The 18,529-nt window shown below is 61.0% G+C and overlaps 2 protein-coding genes across 7 annotated transcripts in view; one reads left to right on the top strand and one right to left on the bottom strand.

Moving 5' to 3' along the window:
- NOS1AP (nitric oxide synthase 1 adaptor protein) overlaps positions 1-18,188 on the top strand; it is a 46,357-nt gene extending 28,169 nt beyond the window's left edge. Inside the window, exons 3-12 of one of the 6 annotated variants that reach the window (XM_075760208.1) lie at positions 2,864-2,956; positions 3,335-3,408; positions 3,991-4,099; positions 4,337-4,478; positions 5,754-5,917; positions 6,460-6,627; positions 9,892-10,057; positions 10,633-10,782; positions 15,650-15,917; positions 16,018-18,188. In XM_075760208.1, the coding sequence (XP_075616323.1) occupies positions 2,864-2,956; positions 3,335-3,408; positions 3,991-4,099; positions 4,337-4,478; positions 5,754-5,917; positions 6,460-6,627; positions 9,892-10,057; positions 10,633-10,782; positions 15,650-15,917; positions 16,018-16,510 (1,827 nt within the window). In that variant the 3' untranslated portion in view covers positions 16,511-18,188. Of the gene's footprint in view, positions 1-2,863; positions 2,957-3,334; positions 3,409-3,990; positions 4,100-4,336; positions 4,479-5,753; positions 5,918-6,459; positions 6,628-9,891; positions 10,058-10,632; positions 11,177-15,649; positions 15,918-16,017 lie in introns of those variants that run through there. The other 5 variants (XM_075760205.1, XM_075760207.1, XM_075760206.1 and 2 more) reach the window with 5 other exon arrangements.
- Positions 13,686-14,901, bottom strand: SPATA46 (spermatogenesis associated 46). The gene is made up of 2 exons (XM_075759081.1): positions 14,796-14,901; positions 13,686-14,167 (listed from the first exon to the last, which is right to left on the bottom strand). Exons 1-2 carry the CDS (start codon positions 14,899-14,901, stop codon positions 13,686-13,688), a joined length of 588 nt encoding a protein of 195 aa, XP_075615196.1.
- Positions 18,189-18,529: the final 341 nt, after the last annotated feature.

The following is an 18,529-nucleotide window of genomic DNA, read 5'->3' as shown; positions in this document are numbered from 1 at the left end:
CTTTGACCCTAGCCAGAGCTACTGCTCGGGGTGAGATCGCTCTGGTTTGCTGAATATGAGCCTTGTGAACAAGGCAGAGCAAATTGCACGCTGCGGCCGTGCGCAGGGGGATAGCGGCGCGCCAACAGCGTGCCAGGCTCTGTGGAGCAGTACGTGCTGCCTCTCGGTTTGGCCTGCTGCCTGTCTTTCCTGGGTGCTTTCCCTCCTTCCTTGAACCTATTTACCCAAACTCAAATTTGAAAGCCTCTCAAAATCAGCAATGCATCTCCTGGCCTGCGGGACTCGGCGTGCCTGCCCCGCGCAGCCCGGGGATGTGAGAGGCAGCTCGGCTGAATTGCCGTTTTATTGAATCCTCTTCCTTGCTAATTTGTTATTAAATTACGGTTAGCGTTTCATTAGATCCCCAGTGGGCATGAGTTCATTAGCGTTTTATTGGCTAGAGCTGCGCTTTGTTGCATGGGAAATGTATCTGGACTTGCAGTGATTGCGGTAACGAGCTCTCGTTGGGGCAGGCTGTGCAACAGCTCTCTCAGCGCATGGCTCTGACTTGCAAGGCAGCTAGGGTCTCGCCGCTGCGTCGGGATAAAGGCCTGGATTTAGGGAAAGGCTTAACAAATCCGGCCAGTCGACCCTTCTGAGAATTTGACCTCTTTGCTCCCGTTGGTTCTTGCTGGAGTTTTGCCGTGAGCCGTCAGCGTGAGGAGACTTCGGCTTCAGCACGGCAGAGGCAAAACCTGTTTCCCCGTGGCGCTGCGCTCTGCCAGGCTCGGGGTGAGCCCGGGCGGAATGCTTTGCCTGCAGCCGGGCACTGTGGAAGCCTCTCCGAGGAGCTCTGCATCGGTCCGGTCCCCAAAACGTATGCCGGGGCTGGGTAGAATCTTTGCTGAAACATCCTGGCCTGTCTGCATTGGTGTGCTGGGGCTGTTACTCACCCAAAAACCAGGCTAAAAATAGTCCTTCTAACCCTGGGATATTGTTCAGGGTTGCTGTCTCTTCCAAGCCCACGTTAATTAGCGCTTGGGGTGGCCCAGAATAGAAACCCCATGGCTTCAGCAGCTCGGAAGTGCAACTTGATGTTTATAATCAATGATCGTTAGGACCAATAAATCAGGCTGCAGCTCTGCAAGGTGCCGTGCGGTCGCTCTGGGTGCTGTGGAGAGCATCCTGCTCAGCCCATGGCTCCTGGAAAAAATTGTGTGCAGAGCTTCAGAAGGTGCTGGGTTAATTACTCCAAGGTAGCTGGGCTGGAGCTCACCTTTTCAGAGCTAAATCAAGACATTTCTTTAGTGTTAGGTACCAGATCACTGCTGTCATCTCCGTACCAGTCTGGTGTCTTAGCAAGGTGCAGAGAGGGGGCTCTTGGATGCAGTCGCACATCTGCTCGTAACGATGGGGAAGGGGAATATGAGAGATGGGATTTGGAAACCCACCCCAGTGGGTTCTTTGATCGGGGACTCTGATGAGACCCTCCTCCGTGAGGAACAAGCCCTGCAAGCAGCATATGGGCACGTGCCGGGGATTTTGAGGCTGGCTGTAGGCATGGTGGGAGCCTGAGCTCTGCTTTCTCCAGCCCATCACCATGGCTTCAGCCCTGGAGTGGGCAGGCTTGCCGGGTCTGTGCACTGGGGCGGGCAGAGCTGCATTCCCCCCACTGCTGCCTGACTCATCTGTATCTCCCGTCCCCATCGGCGACTGTGAAACAGCTTTGAGGAATTGTACTTTCAGGCCTTTTATCGTTGGATCGCAGGTCAGGGCTAGCAGCTTTTTCTGCCTGCTGGCTCCAGCTGCCAAAGTTAATACATCATGCGGTGCTGGAAATGCCACGCCGAGGCTCGGCGCGGACCGGAGGCAGGGCTTTGCATCGGGGCGCCTGCCCTGTGCTCCCTCTGCAGAGAGACTGGCGAAATAATGAGGGGATTAATTAAATTCCTCTTCCTTGGGCGTGCGAGGTGCAGGATGCTGGGCTTCGCTGCCGCTGGGCGGGTGCAGAGGATCCGTCCCCACGGCTGTGCACAGCACCCTGCGTGTGGGACCAGCACACCAGGTACCTGATGTGGGTGCATCCGTGGTAGAGCGGTTATGGGACTCCCCAAAAATCCCACAGCAGGAGGCTACTCAGCCTAAATGGCACATCTAGCCTATTCCCCTGCCACCCACTCCCCGCCTGCACAGCTTTAAATGCAAAAGTGGCTGGATTTTGGGGGATCTCATTCTCTCCCCGGGCTGGACCAGAGCTTTGTGTTTAGTCACTGATCTTTGTAAGTTCCTGTGGGGTTCTTTTCCTGTCCAGTGACTTCTAATTGAAGTGAGTAATTGCATTATCCCATCTCCCCTGGAGAGGTTCGCAGAGTCCTCAGCAATCATCTTCAGTTTTATACTGAGCCCAAAAAAAGCCTCACTTGAAAAGCCATTTCCCTTACCAGAGCTCAGCAATGGCCACAAGCCAGCGGGGCAAATCCCAGCCGGGCTGCGGAGCCCCGGGGGCTGGCAGGGCTGGGGAGGTGGCGGTCCCTCTCCGAGGAGGTACGGCCCTTCGGAGGGGCAGAGCGAGCGCCTTTGAAGAACAAGTTAACGTTTCCAACAGCATCCTGGGCTGAGCAAAGCGTTATCCCCATCCAGGAGTTGGATTGCTACAGGGTGTGCTCCTCTGGGTGCTGAGCACGGGGACGCTGGGGGCAAAAAGGTCCCCTCTCCTGTCCTGGCAGGGATGGGCTGATGCAGGCATGTGCTCAGGGAGGCACATGGGGTCTGGGAAATCTCTCCATGTCCCTCTCATCCCTTCCAGTCGGAGCCTCTGCAGCCCTCCCTGGGGCTTTCCTGGCACGGGAAGGCTAATTCATCTGTTTTCTTCCATACCCTGTAGTATGAGTTTAAAGCCAAGAATATCAAGAAGAAGAAAGTGAGTCTCATCGTGTCAGTGGATGGCGTGAAGGTCATTCTGAAGAAGAAGAAGAAGGTAGGCAGCCCTGGTCCCTGGGGCAGCAGTGCCTCTGCAGCGGGAGCCCTCCCCTCGCAGTGCAGGGACCTGCAGCGTCCTTGAACTTCTGGGAAACTCCGGTGGGCTGGGAGAGGGAGGGATGGGCTGGGATCAGCCATGGACGAGCCATCGTCCTGCAGGGTGGCAGAGCCAGTCCTGATGTGGGTGTAGAAGAGCCTGGGGGGCCCCGTTGGAGGTGATGTAGAACATCGCTGGTCTCCAGCAGGACGTGGCCCTCAGCAAAGGGTTGCAGGGGAGCAGTAGCAGAGCTGAGAGAAAAACTTCCCGGATCTGTCCCTGGACTGTCTCTGCCCTGTCCTTGATCTCAAGGGCAGCGTCTGACGTACTCATTTTCAGCTTCTTTCATTGCAGAAAAAAGAATGGGCCTGGGATGAGAACAAAATGCTCGTTATGCATGATCCCATCTATAGGTAAGCCTGCCCGGTGAGAGGACGGAGGCTTGGGTGGCTCCACAGTGCCATTTATCCCACGCTGCGCCGTGCTGGGGGCCGACCGTGGAGAGCTGCTGCTGTCCCTGCGGAGGGCAGCTCCCCTCGCTTGCTGTGCTCTCCGAAAGTCCCCAGCTCTCTTCATCCATCTTGTTGGCAAAAGCTAAGAGCACAGGGCGTCTGTGTCCCGGGAAGTCAAACGGGAGCGAGAAAGGGCCCCAGCCGTGCTGGGGAGGGGGTGGCAGGAGACCCAGCGGGGTTTGCTCTTGTCGGTCCTTGGAGGGCTCCTGGGCCTCTGGCTCTGCCCCTGGGGGCTCAGCAGAGAAAGCCCCACGCTGCCTTCGCAAAATGCTTGCTGCTGCTGAGTCAGCAGGCTAATTTTCCCAGCTGAGGCAAAATTACTGCCAAAAAAATTTCTGATGGGCTTTAGCAGGGATGCGCTGCAGAGGCTGAGCATCTGCCAGCACCCCGTGCCCTGAGAAGCGCGGGCTGTGGCCTTGGCAGTCTCCTGGGCATGTGGGTAATGTGTGTGTTGACGTCCTCCTTTCCTTTCTGTCCTTGCAGGATATTCTATGTGTCGCACGACTCCCAGGACCTAAAGATCTTCAGCTACATTGCCAGGGATGGGTCTAGCAATGTCTTCAGGTGCAACGTCTTCAAATCCAAGAAGAAGGTAAAGATGCTGGGCTGTGCATCATGCCGTCGTGGGGTCTCGGTGGGGCAGCTGGGGCAGGACCCCCTGGCGCTGCGCCGCAGCACCAGCCCAGAGCGCTGCGGTGATCTGAGCTCTGGTGCCTGTGGCCGTGCTCAGTCTCTGCGGCAGCGCAGAGACCCCCGAGAGCTGTGCCAGGCTGGGGAGGGCACCGGGCAGGGGCAGCTGAGGTTACGCTCCTCTCCTCGCCCCCCGCAGAGCCAAGCCATGCGCATTGTGCGGACTGTGGGGCAGGCGTTCGAGGTCTGCCACAAGCTGAGCCTGCAGCACACCCAGCAGAACGCGGACGGGCAGGAGGACGGAGACAGCGAGAGGAACGGGGATGACCTGGATGTCCCAGGTACTCTGCGAGGGCGGAGGCAGGAGTGACATGAGGGTCCTGGAGCCTGGCAGAGGTGGTCTGCAGAGTCACTGTCTTCCCACGCTGCTCCTTGCTGACTGACACCTGTGGGGAACGGATTAGCACAGCAATCTGACCTGCGGCGCCTCGGGCTCAAGCTGGGATCTTGCCCAGCAAGGAGCCTTCGCTAGGTGATAGCCGTCATCCTCGCAGACATCCCCCTTGCTAGGAGCCCATTAGCAGCGCCCGGGACTCTGCTGGGCGCCTAAATAGTCTCTGCGCTCGGCTGCACATGCCGCAAACATTTCCTCACTGCTTCCGCAGGAGAGACCCGAAGTACAGACCTTCCCCACGTCCCGAGGCGCTGCGGGGCTGGGGCTGGCTCTGGCTCTCTGCCGTGGACTCAGCTCACAGTCTGTCGCTGCCTCTGCAATTCCCTGCGCGCACGAAGCGGTGCTCAGGATCTTGCATCGAGCTCCCAGGGCTGCGGGCAGGCTGCAGACCCCTTCTCCCTTCTCAGCCCCATGGGCAGAGGGTGCAGGGATGCTCCTGGCTGGGGGCTGCTGGTTCACCCCGTTACCGCAGGCTCTGCTGGTTCACCCCGTTACCGCAGGCTCTGTGGGGCCCCGGGGAGCTGCAGGGGAGACAGAGGTTTTGCAAGAGGTTGGTCAAACACTTCTAGTGCACGTCAGAGTGCTGGCAGGTTCTGCTGCCCGTCTGTGTGTGGGCTGCCTGCCCTGAGCCCCGTGCTGGGTGCTGGATGTCCCCCATCCCAACAGGAGCAGCCTGGGCTGTGCTGCAGTTTCCTACCGGCCCCTGCAACCAGCACTGTCGTGATGACCTAATCGTTGGGCTGCCCTGGACCGGTCATTGTTTGGTTTTCCTCTGCACGATGTCCTGGCCACAATATGTAGTGCCCTGGGGATTTCTGAGCATCCGGGTTTTTCCCCCCCCCGTAATCTCTTGTTTACCTTTCTTTAGCTTTCTCTGTGTCTTCTGCTCTCGATGGCCCGTTTCTCCCACACCAGGGGTTTTGGCAGCTGTTCCCCAGGTTTGGCTTGCTGGGGCCGGGTGTGTTTTCAGCCGCAAGCCCTGTCCTGGGTGGCAGCAGGACGCGCAGCCGTGTCACTTCTGTACCTGCTTCCCCCTGGAGCTGGAGGGTGGGTGGCACTGGGGCCATGGGGACCGGTGGGCGTCACTCGTGATACCACGGGTACGTCGTAGCGAGCTCCCGCTCCGAGCGGGCTGTTCTCCGCTCTGACGCCGCTCCCGCAGCCTGCCGCCTCTCCGCTGCGGAGAGGGCGGCCGCCTCAGCGGAGGAGACGGACATCGACGCCGTGGAGCTGCCACTGCCCGGAGCTGACATCCTCGACTTCAGCCGCGGGGTGACCGACCTCGATGCCGTGGGCAAGGAGGCGAGCGCCTACGCCGATGCCAAGGTGCGTGGGTCCCCACCCTCCACTTTCGGGGCGCGGCACGGCGTTGGCCGCACGGCTCTGATGCGCAGCCCCGGGGGCCCGGGGATCAGGAGGGATTGTGCAGCATTCCCCGGCTCCCAGATCAAAGCCGTCTGCCACCGCAGGGCTGCCCTTTGGCTCGGGGCCCGCGGCGCTCCCAGAGCGCGCCGTGCCGAGGCTCAGCTATGTGCAGCCACACGGAAAGTGTCTGGGTCAGAGCTGATAGGGATTTTTTTCCACCAAAAAAAAAAAAAAAAGAAAAGACTTTTTTGATACAGTGGAGATTCCTATGGGAAGCATCAGCCTTTTCGGGAATTTTCTACAAAAGTATTTGGGCTTTTGCCAAAACTGAAAAAATGCTGTCTTCAAAGTTTTTCAGCACCCCCAGCAAAGCGTGCATTTGCTTTGAATGCAGCAGCTTCTTTCCTGGGTATTCTGGGGGGCTGCTCTGTGCCTCCACCCATACGGAGACCCTCCATGGCAAGGGGCATGAGATCACACTTTCAACATCGGTGTTTTTGCAGGGCTGCCTCCATCCTGAAGATATCCTGACCGCGTCGCCCAAGATGCTGCTGCCCTCGTCTGCCCAGCTGCCTGACCTGGGAACACCCCTCTCTGCCCACCACCAAATGCAGCTTCTCCAGCAGCTCCTGCAGCAGCAGCAGCAGCAGACGCAAGTGGCCGTGGCACAGGTTCTCCCCTCCGCTCTTTGCTGGGGGCAGGGGCAGGGCTGGGGTGCGATACTGAGCCCCTCGGTGCCGGAGCATCCCCTGCCTGGAGGGGGTCAAGTGTGGGTGGGGACCCGACTTGAGCCGGGGTGGACCCCAACACCAGGGCGTGGGAGCAGGCTGGGCAGTGTCCCCTCTCTTTCCGCAGCACAGCCTGCTCTGTCACGCTTTCCTGGCATGGCTCACTGTGCCCTTGCTCTCAGCGATGGCTCCGTTAAGCCCAGATGGATTAGCGTTAGGTCTGCCTGCCACCGGCTTTCGTGGTCTCCTGGCCCCTGTGTTCTTGCAATGCCTCAGCGTTAGCCCCTGCCGACTCGTTCTCCGTGCAGGTATTTCTCATTTAAGCAGCTCTGGCCACTTTATCCAACTCATTACCTTAGCTTTCCTTGTTCCCTGACCCCTCACAGAGCTGTCTGCAATTGCTCGACTTTCTTCCTGGCCTGAGCGATCGGCTCCAGCAGCCTTTCCGTGCTTTCCTGCAGCTTTCCTCTTCTCACATCAGAAAATCGGTATTGCTCCTTCTGGCCGAGCTGCTGCCCCGAGAGCCCACGTGCCTTCTGGGGTCACGGGCTTGGGAAGTTGCTTTCCCCTCTGGAAGAGGGACCTGCATCCTCAGGGAATCCTTTATGTCTGCCCAAGTATAGGGTTGCTGCAGCCCAAGCTTGGCAGGCAAAGCCGGGTCCCTCTGTGGTAGGGACTGCTCATCTGCAGCAGTTCCCAGTCTTTGTGCACTTGCAGAGCTTTGCAGTGGCGATTTTCTTTTTCTTCCTATTTCCAGATTAAAAAAAAAATAAGATTCTGAAATAGCGTAATGCCATTTCTTGCCTGGCTCCTGGGATGGCAGCCAGTGGCCTCATCCTCCTCTCTCCAAGGGCTGACGCCCTGCTCTGGACCTCTGCCCGCCCCAGGATGGTTCTTGTCCCAGGAGCTGTCACTTAGCTGCTCTCTAATCCCTTCAGCGTGCGCTGTGGTGATTCTGTATCATTGTAATTTATTAATGAAAAAGTTGGGACTTATCACGTCAGATGCCTCTCAGATGACTGAATGCATTACATCAACACCTCTGTCAATGGCATTTGTTACCTTCTCTCAAAAAGTACCGGGTCGGTTTGTCTCTGAACGTGTGGTGACGGGCACAGGCTTAATTCTTCACTGACAAAGCCGGGAGATCCACTGTGCCGCCCGGGATCTGTGCTGGGTCTGTAGCCACTGGGGACCGGCCTGTAATTATCTTGGCCTGTAATTACTTGGCTGGGGATGAGATGCCATTTAGTTCCCTCGTTGACCTGAGACTTGCTTTTGCAAGGTGTTTCCAGATAGCTGTGAAAGTTCCTTCTCTTGGGTTCAGGCCAGGAGTCCTTCCCGGGTCTTGTCCCCGGGGGGCTGGTGGCACCGAGCTGCTGCCCCTCTGCACGACGTGACGTTTCAGCTCTGCTCGCATCTTCTCCTGGCGTCACCTGAGCGTCACCTGAGCATCCCCTGGGCCCTGTCGCGGGCGCCTGTGGTGGACACAGCTGCGAGGAAGGATGACTTCCAGGCTGACGCTGCCAGCACCGCGCTTTGGCACCCACTTAGCATTTAATTGCGATTCCACCTCTGCAGGCTCGGCGCGGGGCCTGCGCTTCGCCCACCGGCATTCGGCAGAGGGTCCCAGTCCCACCGCGCTGCTGTGCCCCGCTGTCCCGCCGCCGGCAGGAGGAGGGAGGTGACTGCGGATCCCGCAGGGGTGGTGTGGGGTGTCTCACCTGGCTGGGGGCCCGCAGGCAGACAAAAAGGCTCTGTGCTGCCCGCTCAGAGCGTAAGGTATTGCACCCCTAGCCCTTGGTCTGGCTTCATGGACAGATGCAAGTCCCAGCCTCCCGCCACCCCCCCAGCTCGCTGTGCTCCAGCCGCTGCCCTGCCAAGGGGGCTGCCCTGCGCCTTGCGGGCTGCAGGCAGCGCAGGACAAAGCAGGCAGCACCTGCCTGTCAGCAGACCCGGCGCTGCCTCCTGGTAGCCATCCAGGAGGGCAGGTGGCCCCCAGCTGTGCTGCTTTCGGGACCCTGAAACCACAAGAACAGCTCACAGCTTTGGCAGGCTGCAGAGACCTCCCCCCTCTTCCCCAAGGTCACTTTCTAGACCAAGGTAAAACTGCCAATTTTTTTGTTGTTGTTTTTTTGGTGGGTTTTTTTGTTTGGTTTTGGTTTGTTTTTTTTTTTTTTAGTTTTGGGTGGGGTGTTTTCCATTAAATCTATGCTGTCCTTGGTTCCCTGTGAGCCTGGCTGGCTCAGTCCTTGCTGGAGAGAGGAGTGTTTGTAGGAGCGGTGGGTGGGCGGTAGAAGGGGATGCTGAGCCGGCGTGGCTCTGCACTGCTGTCCCCTTGTCCAGAGCGTGTTCCTGGGGCTCTCCTTGCTCGAGCGCAGAGCAGAGAGCTGCCCCCGCTGCCCCTGGGCAAGGGCTCCCGGCCGGTCTCACCCAGCAGCGTCCCACCCCCCCGCGGCGCGGTGCTGGTGATATAGATGCTGACGTATGGGTAGTTGTGCCAAAATCAACGGACTTCTTGCCTGCGGGCTCCCACCGGCCAACGCCCAGGCATTGCTTCCCAGGGCCAGAATGAGCAGCCAGCTCGCGTCCCCAGAGCCGCCGTGTCTCAGCGGTGCTCTGCCATCTGTCTTGCTCCAGGTGTGTCGTGCCTGTCGCAGCCGGGGCCACCGGCAGCTCCGGGGCAGCTCTGATGCTCCAGCCCCTGCTAGCGACGGGTGCCGCTGGCAGGACCCTGCCTTGTGCAAAACGCTGTCTCTGGGAAACCTGCCCGGAGAGACCGCTCGGCCAGCACCGGCTCGCGAAACGTGGCTGCACCCTTGTGTACCAGCAGCACCAGCCAGTCAGTCGAGCGTGTCTTCCGCATCCATCTGGCTTCTTCCTGGGCTACCCTTCCCTCATGCATTTGTGGCACGCGTGCACGACCGACGGTTCGGTCAGCGCCACCTTCCTTAGCCTCGGGCTTTTCCATCAGAGAGGCCAGGGGACCGTGCGCTGGATTTGCTGAGCGTGCCCTAGTGTGACGCTGCCGCCTGCCCCCACTCTCCCCATCACGTCTGCAGATCCCCTCAGGGAATGGCTGCTTCATCCGATCGTTTGGTGGGGTGCTGGTGAGCGCTGGTGGAGGAGCAGGGGTGGCCGGAGTTGAAGCTCTCGGCCCTCGAGCAGCATCTCCCACGCGCTCACCCGCTCTCTCCTGTCGCACAGGTCCACTTGCTGAAGGACCAGCTGGCCGCGGAGGCGGCGGCACGGCTGGAGGCCCAGGCTCGTGTGCACCAGCTCCTGCTCCAGAACAAGGACTTGCTGCAGCACATCTCGCTCCTGGTCAAACAGGTGCAGGAGCTGGAGCTGAAGCTGGCGGGGAACGCCACCAGTAAGCGCTCCTGCCCCTTCCTCTCCCCTCACGGCTAGCCGGGTCTGTGGAGGACGTGCGTGTGGGTGTTTCTCTTGGGGTTTTTGTGCGTTTCTGGTGCTTTTGTGCGGGGGAATACGCAATGCCCTTCTGGCCTGGCTTGTGTGTGCGGCAGGGTGCTCGCATGCAGCGTGGGAAGGGGCACGGGGAGTGCTGTGTGGACAGGCACGTACGTCCATTGGCTGTATGTCCACTTTCCCCAGTGGCTGCATGGTCTAGGCCAACTCTTTACCTGCTCAAGAGCCCCACCTTGACCTTCCTCTCCAGCAGACGTGGCCATCAACTCCCTGCAGGAGTGGGGTGGGAGACGGATAACTTTTTATCCTGCCCAACTGGCACTTTGCTGGCCAGCAGCAGCTCCTGGCACCAGTAGCACCAAGTGACCCCCTCTAAACGGTGGTGGTGGGGAGGCTGGCACCCAAATGGCCCCAGACCGTCCTCCTCTGGCCAGTCTGCAGCCAGCTGGGGTGGACGAGGATCGCCTGGATGAGCCATGGTGGCACTGCCTGCCTCTCAGCCATGCCCTTCTCTTGCAGCAGGCTCCCAGGACAGTCTGCTGGAGATCACCTTCCGCTCCAACGCCCTCCCCGTCCTCTGCGACCCGACCACCCCGCAGCCCGAGGACACCCACCCGCCACCGCTGGGCCCCGGCTCGGGCTTCCCCAGTGCCCTGGGCAGCCCCATAGGTAGGAACGACTGTCTGGTGAAGCTGGAGTGCTACCGTTTTCTGCCGGACACGGGGCCACCCGCCTCGGAGCCGGTGCTGGGCAGCCTGGAGCTCATCAAATTCCGCGAGTCGGGCATCGCCTCCGAGTATGAGTCCAACACAGACGAGAGCGAGGAGCGCGACTCCTGGTCCCAGGAGGAACCCCCGCGCCTGCTCCACGTCCAGCCCAGGCAGGACCTGGGCGACAGCCTGGAGGACGAGATCGCGGTGTAGGGGTTGGCAGGAGGTGGTGCGGAGCAGCCGGGACCCGCCGGAGCTGGGGTGGACCCTGGCTGTAGCCCCCTGGCCCTGGCAGGGACGGGACAGCCCGGAGGGAGAGGGGGCGGAGGAGGGAGCGCGAGGCTTCCAGCACGCAGCCGGGAGGCGTGCGGAGGTGAGGACGGAGCCGTGCCGAGGGGGGTGCGCCGGGCGTGCCGTGCTCCAGCGTGCATGGGCTTGTGTGCTGAGCTGGAGCATCCCCGCTTCACATCGGACAGCGAGCTGACAGCTGCTTGTGCTAGCCCCCGGTCCCCGTCCCCATGCAAGCTGTGTTTCAAGGTCAGGCAGAAGGAAAGGGCCCCTCTGGACTCTGCCGGATTAGCCACTGCTGCTGGTGCTGCTGCAGGGGGGAGCAGCCGAGCAGATGAAGGTTTTTGCTGGGGCAATGAGAGAATAGGCACGGGGTAGTGAGCGGGCACAAGAAGGATGGAGGAGGCAGCGCTGGGGCGCTGAGCAGGGACAGAGCCGCTGGCAGGGGGTCTGGCTCTCGGCATGGTGGAGAGGGTGGGAGACGAGGCCAGGCCATGCTAGCGGCGTGGGTAGGGTTGGTAACGGTGCACTGTCGGCGTGGGTGTGCAAGTGAGAGGTGAGGAAGTGGGGGACAGTGGGGACGAGCTCGGGAAGGAGCTGAAGAGGTGAGACGAGGTCACACAGGGTGGCCAGGCACAGGCAGTGTTTGTGGTAGTGTTTGTGGCTCTTCAGGACAGAGTCTGTCCCTGCCTGAGGCAGGTGGAGGGTGTGCGGGCGCTGCCTGCTCCTCTCCCAGGCTGTGGCGTGGAGAGGAAGGCATGGCTCGGTGTGGAGCAGGCAACCAGGGCATGCAGCACGGGGACATGGAGTGTCCTTCCCCTCATCGTCCAGTCCTTGGGCTCCTCGGCACGGCTGCCAGGTTTCAAAGCCTTTCTGGTGCTCTCAAGTCACGTTTTCAAGCACTTCCCTGCACCCCCCATCACCACAAACTCCCTGCTTTGCTTTATAGACAAACTCTCCTGTTTCCAAGCAGTTGTTTGCCCCAGGACCAGGGTGGGGGATGCAGTGCTGGCACCGGCCGTGCACAGGGATGGACACACTTGCCGCCCCTCAATAGGGAGCAGACTGCTGGTGTCTGCTGGTGGCTGCTTCATGGCTCTGGTTTGCACCCTCCAAAAAAGTGAATCCAAGATCTCAGGATCCCCCACCAGACCCTGAGATGCCCATAGCTGAAGCATCTGTGGGAGTCTCCAAGGGATCCAGAGCTTGGCTCTTTTCTGCAAGCACGCTTATCGGCTGCCTGTTGCTGCAGCCTCTAAGAGGCCACAGCTGAAGGGTGTGAGCCAGAGTCCTGATGTCCCCCCCTGCTCCTCACAGAAACACTCGATGAGGTGGGCAGTTGTCTTCCTCCCCATCCACCCTCCTATCCTGCTTCTGCTTTGCTTTGTTGCTTCCCTCTGCTCTTGCCTTCCCCAGCTCTGTCTGTGCTAGATCTGCCTGCACCTAACCCCTAGCTGAGCATCTCCCAGGCACGAGCTCCTGCTCTCCTCCAGGGCTTAGCCCTGCTGCTGAGGAAGGTCCATCGCTTCTTTCTGCTCGGGTCCCCGTGGGCCTGAGGGCTGCTGAGGAGAGAGGTGTGGGTCGGTAGGAGCTGTGCTGTGCACTCTCCACCACAGGAAGAGGCTGGATGCTGTGAGGAGCTAGAGAGTCCTGGTGGGAAGGCAGGCCACGTGTCAGCGTCCCCACCAGTGGGCTGGTGTCCAGAGGAGCCCCTGCACCGGCCACAGAGGGGGCAGAGTGGGAGCTGGTTGGGGCCCAGGTGCTCCTGTCCTCTGGCCACCAATACCTCCGTAGGCCCTGTCCCGTACCGCTGTGGGCTCAGCGCTGTCTCCAAGATGCCTCTCTAGCCTCTCACTTTTGTTATGGACCTTGACTGGGGATTTATAGCTATATTTTTTGTCCTTTCTTTTCCTACAACTGTCGTGTTACTAACTGTTGACTCTATCTGGGAAACCAATCTGTCAATGTAAGTGCACTTAACCCCTGGGTGTTGTCATTAGTCGACTGGCTTTTGCTAAATAAATCTTTCTATTTCTCAAGGCTTTCTGTTGTCTTTTCCTTCTTGCTGACTCTCTCTTTCTGTACTTCTCTTGCCTTCCAGCCTGGGAGCCAGCGCCGGCGGTGGCATCCCCTGGCCTTGCACAGACCCCTTCCAGCCTAAGCATCCTCCCCTGCGGGACCCTTGCCTGCGGTGCCAGCTGCGGGCTGCCCCTGAGAGCGAGGTGCCCCGAATCTTGCTGGGGGTTAGAGGGGTTTCAGCCTTCCCACTCAGCCACTGCACAGCACAGGCTTGTCTCAGGGCTGACATGACAGCTCCAGGGTGCCGGGGGGGTTCCCGATGTCTGCAGAGCACCCCACGGAGATGCAGATATGCTTAAGCAGCGCTTTCAGGGGCTCGGGAGATTTTTGGCTGCTGGGGAAGGAAAAGTCGGGAAGAGCCTCTCTTAAAGCATGGCGGAAGTGTTGTGTAGGCAAGAGCGGCAGGCAGGGCGGGCTGCTCCTAAGACAATTTATTCCGCTGCTGGCAGGAGCGATGGAGCAGTGCCCTCCCGCGGCGGCTGCCCGGCTGAAGGGCTACGTGGGCGCCCTGGGGGCTGCAGCCTCCTGCTCCTTGTGCTCCTTCTCCCACAGCGCCTTGAGCCTGCGGTAGTACACCTTGCAGCTGTAGCCCTCCTGGGAGCTGTGCTGGATGTGGGTCTTGACCGACCACAGCGTGGGGAAGACGCGGCAGCATGACATGCACTGGTAGCCATGGTGGGGCACCGGCTGCTGCTGGGAAGCGGTGAGGATGTCCTGGATGGTGATGCTGGCTCTGCTGCTGGCTGGTCTGCCCCTCTCGGGGGGCTGGGGCTTGTCCGAGGAGCCGGAGGAGGAGCAGACGATCTCTGAGAGGTCATCTGGCTCCTCAGGCTCCTGGGTGCCGGCGGCCAGGCTGGAGGAGAGGCTGCCCAGGTGCTGCTGGGTGCCTCCTTTGGTGCACATGAAGTAGCTGTAGGGTGAGAACCAAGGCCGGTAGATGGTGCAGGTGTGGGCAGGGAGCTCGCTGCCCAGCGGGGCTGTGGGGCCGCAGGCTGTGGAAGAAAGGGTCTGCAATGAGTTGGGGGTCCCTGCAAGAGCCTGACCCCCCCACACAGGGTTGGGAGCATTGCTGGGGGCCCTTCCTCTCTGTCTCCATAGGATGCACAGGTGGCTAGCTCTGTCCCGGTACCTTCCCCCAGCATGGAGGGTACCATCCCTCTCCCCACAGGATGCAGGGGTAGAGGTGGGCGTGGGATGCTGGTGGGCACCAAGGTACCGGCACAGCACAAGGCTCACCCAGCAGCCCGCTGGAGCCGTCCCACGGAGAGCTGCACTGGCATGGGGGCAGCGATGGGGGGGCTGAGCTGGTGCTCCTGGGGGAAGCACCCACAGCTTTGAGGATTCCTGCAGGGAAGACATGGGGGAGAAACCGGTGTAGCTCAGAGGTGGGGTATGACCCAGGTCCCCAGCAAACACCCACTGCCATGGGTCTTCCCAGCCCCCTTTCCTATGCAGGAGGGGATATGCCCAGCTAAACCCCTCCACACCCTGTCTGCCCGCAGCCCCTCGCTGTGCCGCAGGAGGTGCGAGGGGGAGCCCTCCCCCTGTGCAGTGCCAGCTGCCTGCATCCCCTGCCTGGCTAGAGCCGGTGGGCGCCAGGCTCACCAGGCAGGCTGGCAGGGCCCCAGGGGCACGGGGCCTCCGGGCTGCTTGTCCTGGTGCCGTGGGGCATGGCCCCGATGGAAATGGTGGGCAGGTCAAAGCTCTCCATCACCCTTGCGTAGTCAGTGTGTGGCTCCTGCACCGTGGTACCCCTGCTGTCATCGGCTGACATCACAAAGGGCTGATGTCACATGTGTACGGTGCACAGCAGGATGCTCCTGGGCAGTGGGCTCAGCCCCTGGGATCTCTGGGGAGCTTGGCCAGCACAAGCGAACAGCCAGGCTGGGCTGGAGAGGGCAAGTGCAGAGCCCCCAGAGAACCACCACTCCGTGGGTGCCCCCAGAGAACCCCTGCTGCTTCGTGGGTGCCTGGCTGATAAGGGCCCCACACAAGTCCCATCTCTGCCGACAGCATGGCAGGTCTGGGCAGGGGGCTGGCAGTACACCTTGCCCAGCAGCGCGGAAGGGACAGGCTCACTGTCCCTTTCCCATTCCCTTGGTAAAACCTCTCTCTCTCTCTCTCTCTTTCTTTCCACAACCTGCTTCCCAAGTTGCTCAGTGTCAGGTAAGAGATGCTCTCGGTGTGTTGGCAGCACGAGCGCGGAGCCCTGGGCTCGCTGCTACGCCATCTCTCCCCGTGCTGTCCCCACTGCATGCACTGCCCTGCGCAGCCCTGGCATGGCCCGGCTGCCCACAGCCTCTGCGGGGCTGCAGGAGCAGCCTCCCTGTCCCCCAAATTGTGTCTCCCATGCTGCTGGGGGTTAGGAGCTGGTGGGCAGCTCTGGGATGTGCCATCTCTGATGGGGTCCCCCCTCCAGCCTGGCTCATGCCCCCTCTCTGTTCCCTTTCCCTCTCCAGTGGACCAGAGCATGTTTGAGAACGCCAGTGTCAGCACGGCACCCACCCCACGGTCACAGCACGTCCCCGCCGCGGCGGGCGCCCCGCTGCAGCCCTCCCGCCCCGCCGGCAGCCAGCACCTCCGCAACCTGGGCAAGGCCGTGGGGGCCAAGGTGAACGACCTCCTGCGCCGCAAGGAGACGGCCAGCTTCCCCAGCGTGGGGGTGATGGAGGTGAACGCCAGCGCCGGGGCCGTGCTGGGCATGGGACAGCCAGCCAGCGAGGATGGGTGAGTGTCCTCGTGGCGTGCAGCCTGCGGCGGGGACGTTGGGACAGGCCGGAGGGGCCCCGGTGTGGGGCTGCATGCCACTGCTCCTCTGTGCTTGCAGGGCTGTGGGGCTGGACGCCTTCCCCCGGCTGGACCCCCCACCCCCTGTCACCAAGAAGCGGACACCACGTGCCCTGAAGACCCCGCAGGACATGCTCATCGCGCCGCAGCCGGCAGGGACCAGCCCAAGGAGCAGCATGGAGGAGCCCCCTGAACTGCCCGCAGCCCACTCTGACCCAGCAGAGGAGTGGCCGGGGATGAGAGACCCATCCCCTCCAGAATGCTCTGGGGTGCCCAGCATGACCAGCACCCCAGAGCTGAGCGGGGACCAGCCTACCACTGCCCTCCCCGTGCCTGACCTCATCCATAAGGGCAGCCTGGAGAGCCAGCGGCGAGTGGGCGAGAGGGCCACCGAGACCTCACCCCGCATGGAGAAGCCCTCCCGGAGACCAGGGCTGGAGCATGAACCTCCGGGGAGCACGGGGCAGCCGGAGCCATGCACTCCTGGCCGGGAGGTGGAGGGGCCCCATCCTGACCTGCTGTCCTTCGAGTAGCAGCAGGGGAGCCATGATGGGGGCACTGTGGTGGCTGGCTCTCCCAGACACGTCTCTCGCTGCCACTTGCCACTTTTGGGTTCATTATTTTGAAGAGGGGGAGCCCCAGGGTGGCAAGAGCCATTGCTGCTCTAGCGTGGGGTGTAGGGAGCCATGACACCCCATTTCTCCCCAGATTCCCAGGAGAGGCACAGCCTGTCTTGCCACGGCTTTTGTAGCCCCATCCCAGGCCCGTTCACCCATCATTGCGAAGCTCCCGTCCTGCCCAAGGTGCCACCATACTGTCTGCAGCCAGGGGCCACTCTGAGCTGGGGACCGAGGCTGGGCTTGCTCAGCAGCCTGCGTCCTCGTCCTCATGCACGGATGCAGAAACGCCAGCCTGCCCCCAGCCCTCTCAGCTGTGCTGGGGCGAGTGTCCCACAAGTTCCGCACACCGGGACTGGTTGTCCCAGCCCAAAGCACGTCCCAGCTTACATCACGTGCTTGCTGAGATACCCCGTCCCTGTGTGCCAGCAGGTTCACCCAGCCCTAGTGCCGGTGCCAGGGAGCTGGCAGGCAAGCGTCCCCAAGGCCTTTTCACATGCCAAGCCCTTGGCATTAGTCTTCCCGGTGCCTTCTCTCTTTGTAGCAGAGCCCCAGCCGCAGGAGACCCGCTCGCAGCATGGGCTCTGGCAGGAGCAGGGCTGGATGCCTGGGGCCACATGGCTGCTGGCCAGTGGGCTCTGGTGGGGCCTCAAGCTCTCTGCGAGATGCTCCCTGTCCTCCCCCCCAGCTTCTGCTTGTTTCCTGGTCTCACCCCAGGCAGCCCACTCCATGTGGGCCAGTGCCACTGCTTTATTTCCTGGGACGGTGATGTCTTCACGAGACTGGGACACAAGAAGTCATGTGGTCCTTTGATACTGTTGTATGATTGTTTCCCCATGAATTACAGGAGACGTTAGCCAGCCTGTGGACCCCTGGGCTGGTGCAAGGAAGCAGCTGCGAGATGGCACTTTGCTTAGGGCTTTTATGTGCATCCTCACTGCAAAGGTAGCTTTGAGAGGAAAAGCTCCAAACACCAATTTGGGGCTGGAGGAGGCTAGGGGCTCATGGATGGGGCACCTCTGCTCGCAGCTCCTCCTGGGCCACACAGGGCAGCTCGGCTGAAGAAATGTCTTCTAACCCCATTGTGGTCGTGCTGAAAGGATGAGGCCGCAGGCCTGAGAGATCGCTTTACCCAGGGAGCAAGCACCGTGCCTCCTCGCCCATCAGCGTGCCCAGTGCCATGGCGGTGCCGGGGCTCGGCGGTGCTCGGCTCCCGGGGTGGCTCCACTCGAGAGCGAAGGAGATGCCAGAGCTGTGCAAAGCCTGCGGCCGGCTGGCAGTCGGTGCTGAACTATAGCACACCCTGTCTATAATGTGATTATGCTGTGCATGGCTGATGCCACTCCAGAAACAGAAATCTATATGAGTATGTATATGTGTATGCTGCCTAGACCCACGCTGCATTGTATATGTTGATGGAAACAAGGGCTTGTAGCCCCTCTTTGAGGGACCAGCATCTTCCAACCCTGCCGATCACAAGGGAACCTCACTGCTGGTCCAGTCCCTCTATTTATGTTGTCTAGGATGTGCATGTAGTTAGGGACAAAAGATGCAGATTGCACAATAAATTTTTGTTTCTTTTTTTACCCACTGATACGTAGCAGTCCCTTGATGGGAGGGGACCGCCGGCACCAGCTCGCACAGCCCCAAAGACCCCCCGATGCGGCCGGGGACCTGCTGGGTGCTGCGGAGCAGAGGAGCGAGGCAGCAGCCCCGGGCCCGACGCCTGCGAAAGGCACCCCCCCATCCCGGGAGCCAGGCTCGGTGTCACGGCCACGGGGAGCCGTGGGGCAGACTGGCGGAGCCCGGGCTGAGGGGGTGACAGGGTCGCCCCGCTGTGCTTGGCGCTGAGGGGATGGGGCCCCCGGTTGGTGCCTGAGCTGAGGGGACGGGAGACCCGGGGGTGCTGGGAGGGGACGGGCCCCCGTCAGTGCC

The sequence above is a fragment of the Balearica regulorum genome, chromosome 8 (genome assembly GCF_011004875.1).
Source record: "Balearica regulorum gibbericeps isolate bBalReg1 chromosome 8, bBalReg1.pri, whole genome shotgun sequence".
Lineage (NCBI taxonomy): Eukaryota > Metazoa > Chordata > Aves > Gruiformes > Gruidae > Balearica > Balearica regulorum.
The sequence above is the reverse complement of the archived record's forward strand: the minus strand, read 5'-3'. Positions and strand labels throughout refer to the sequence as shown.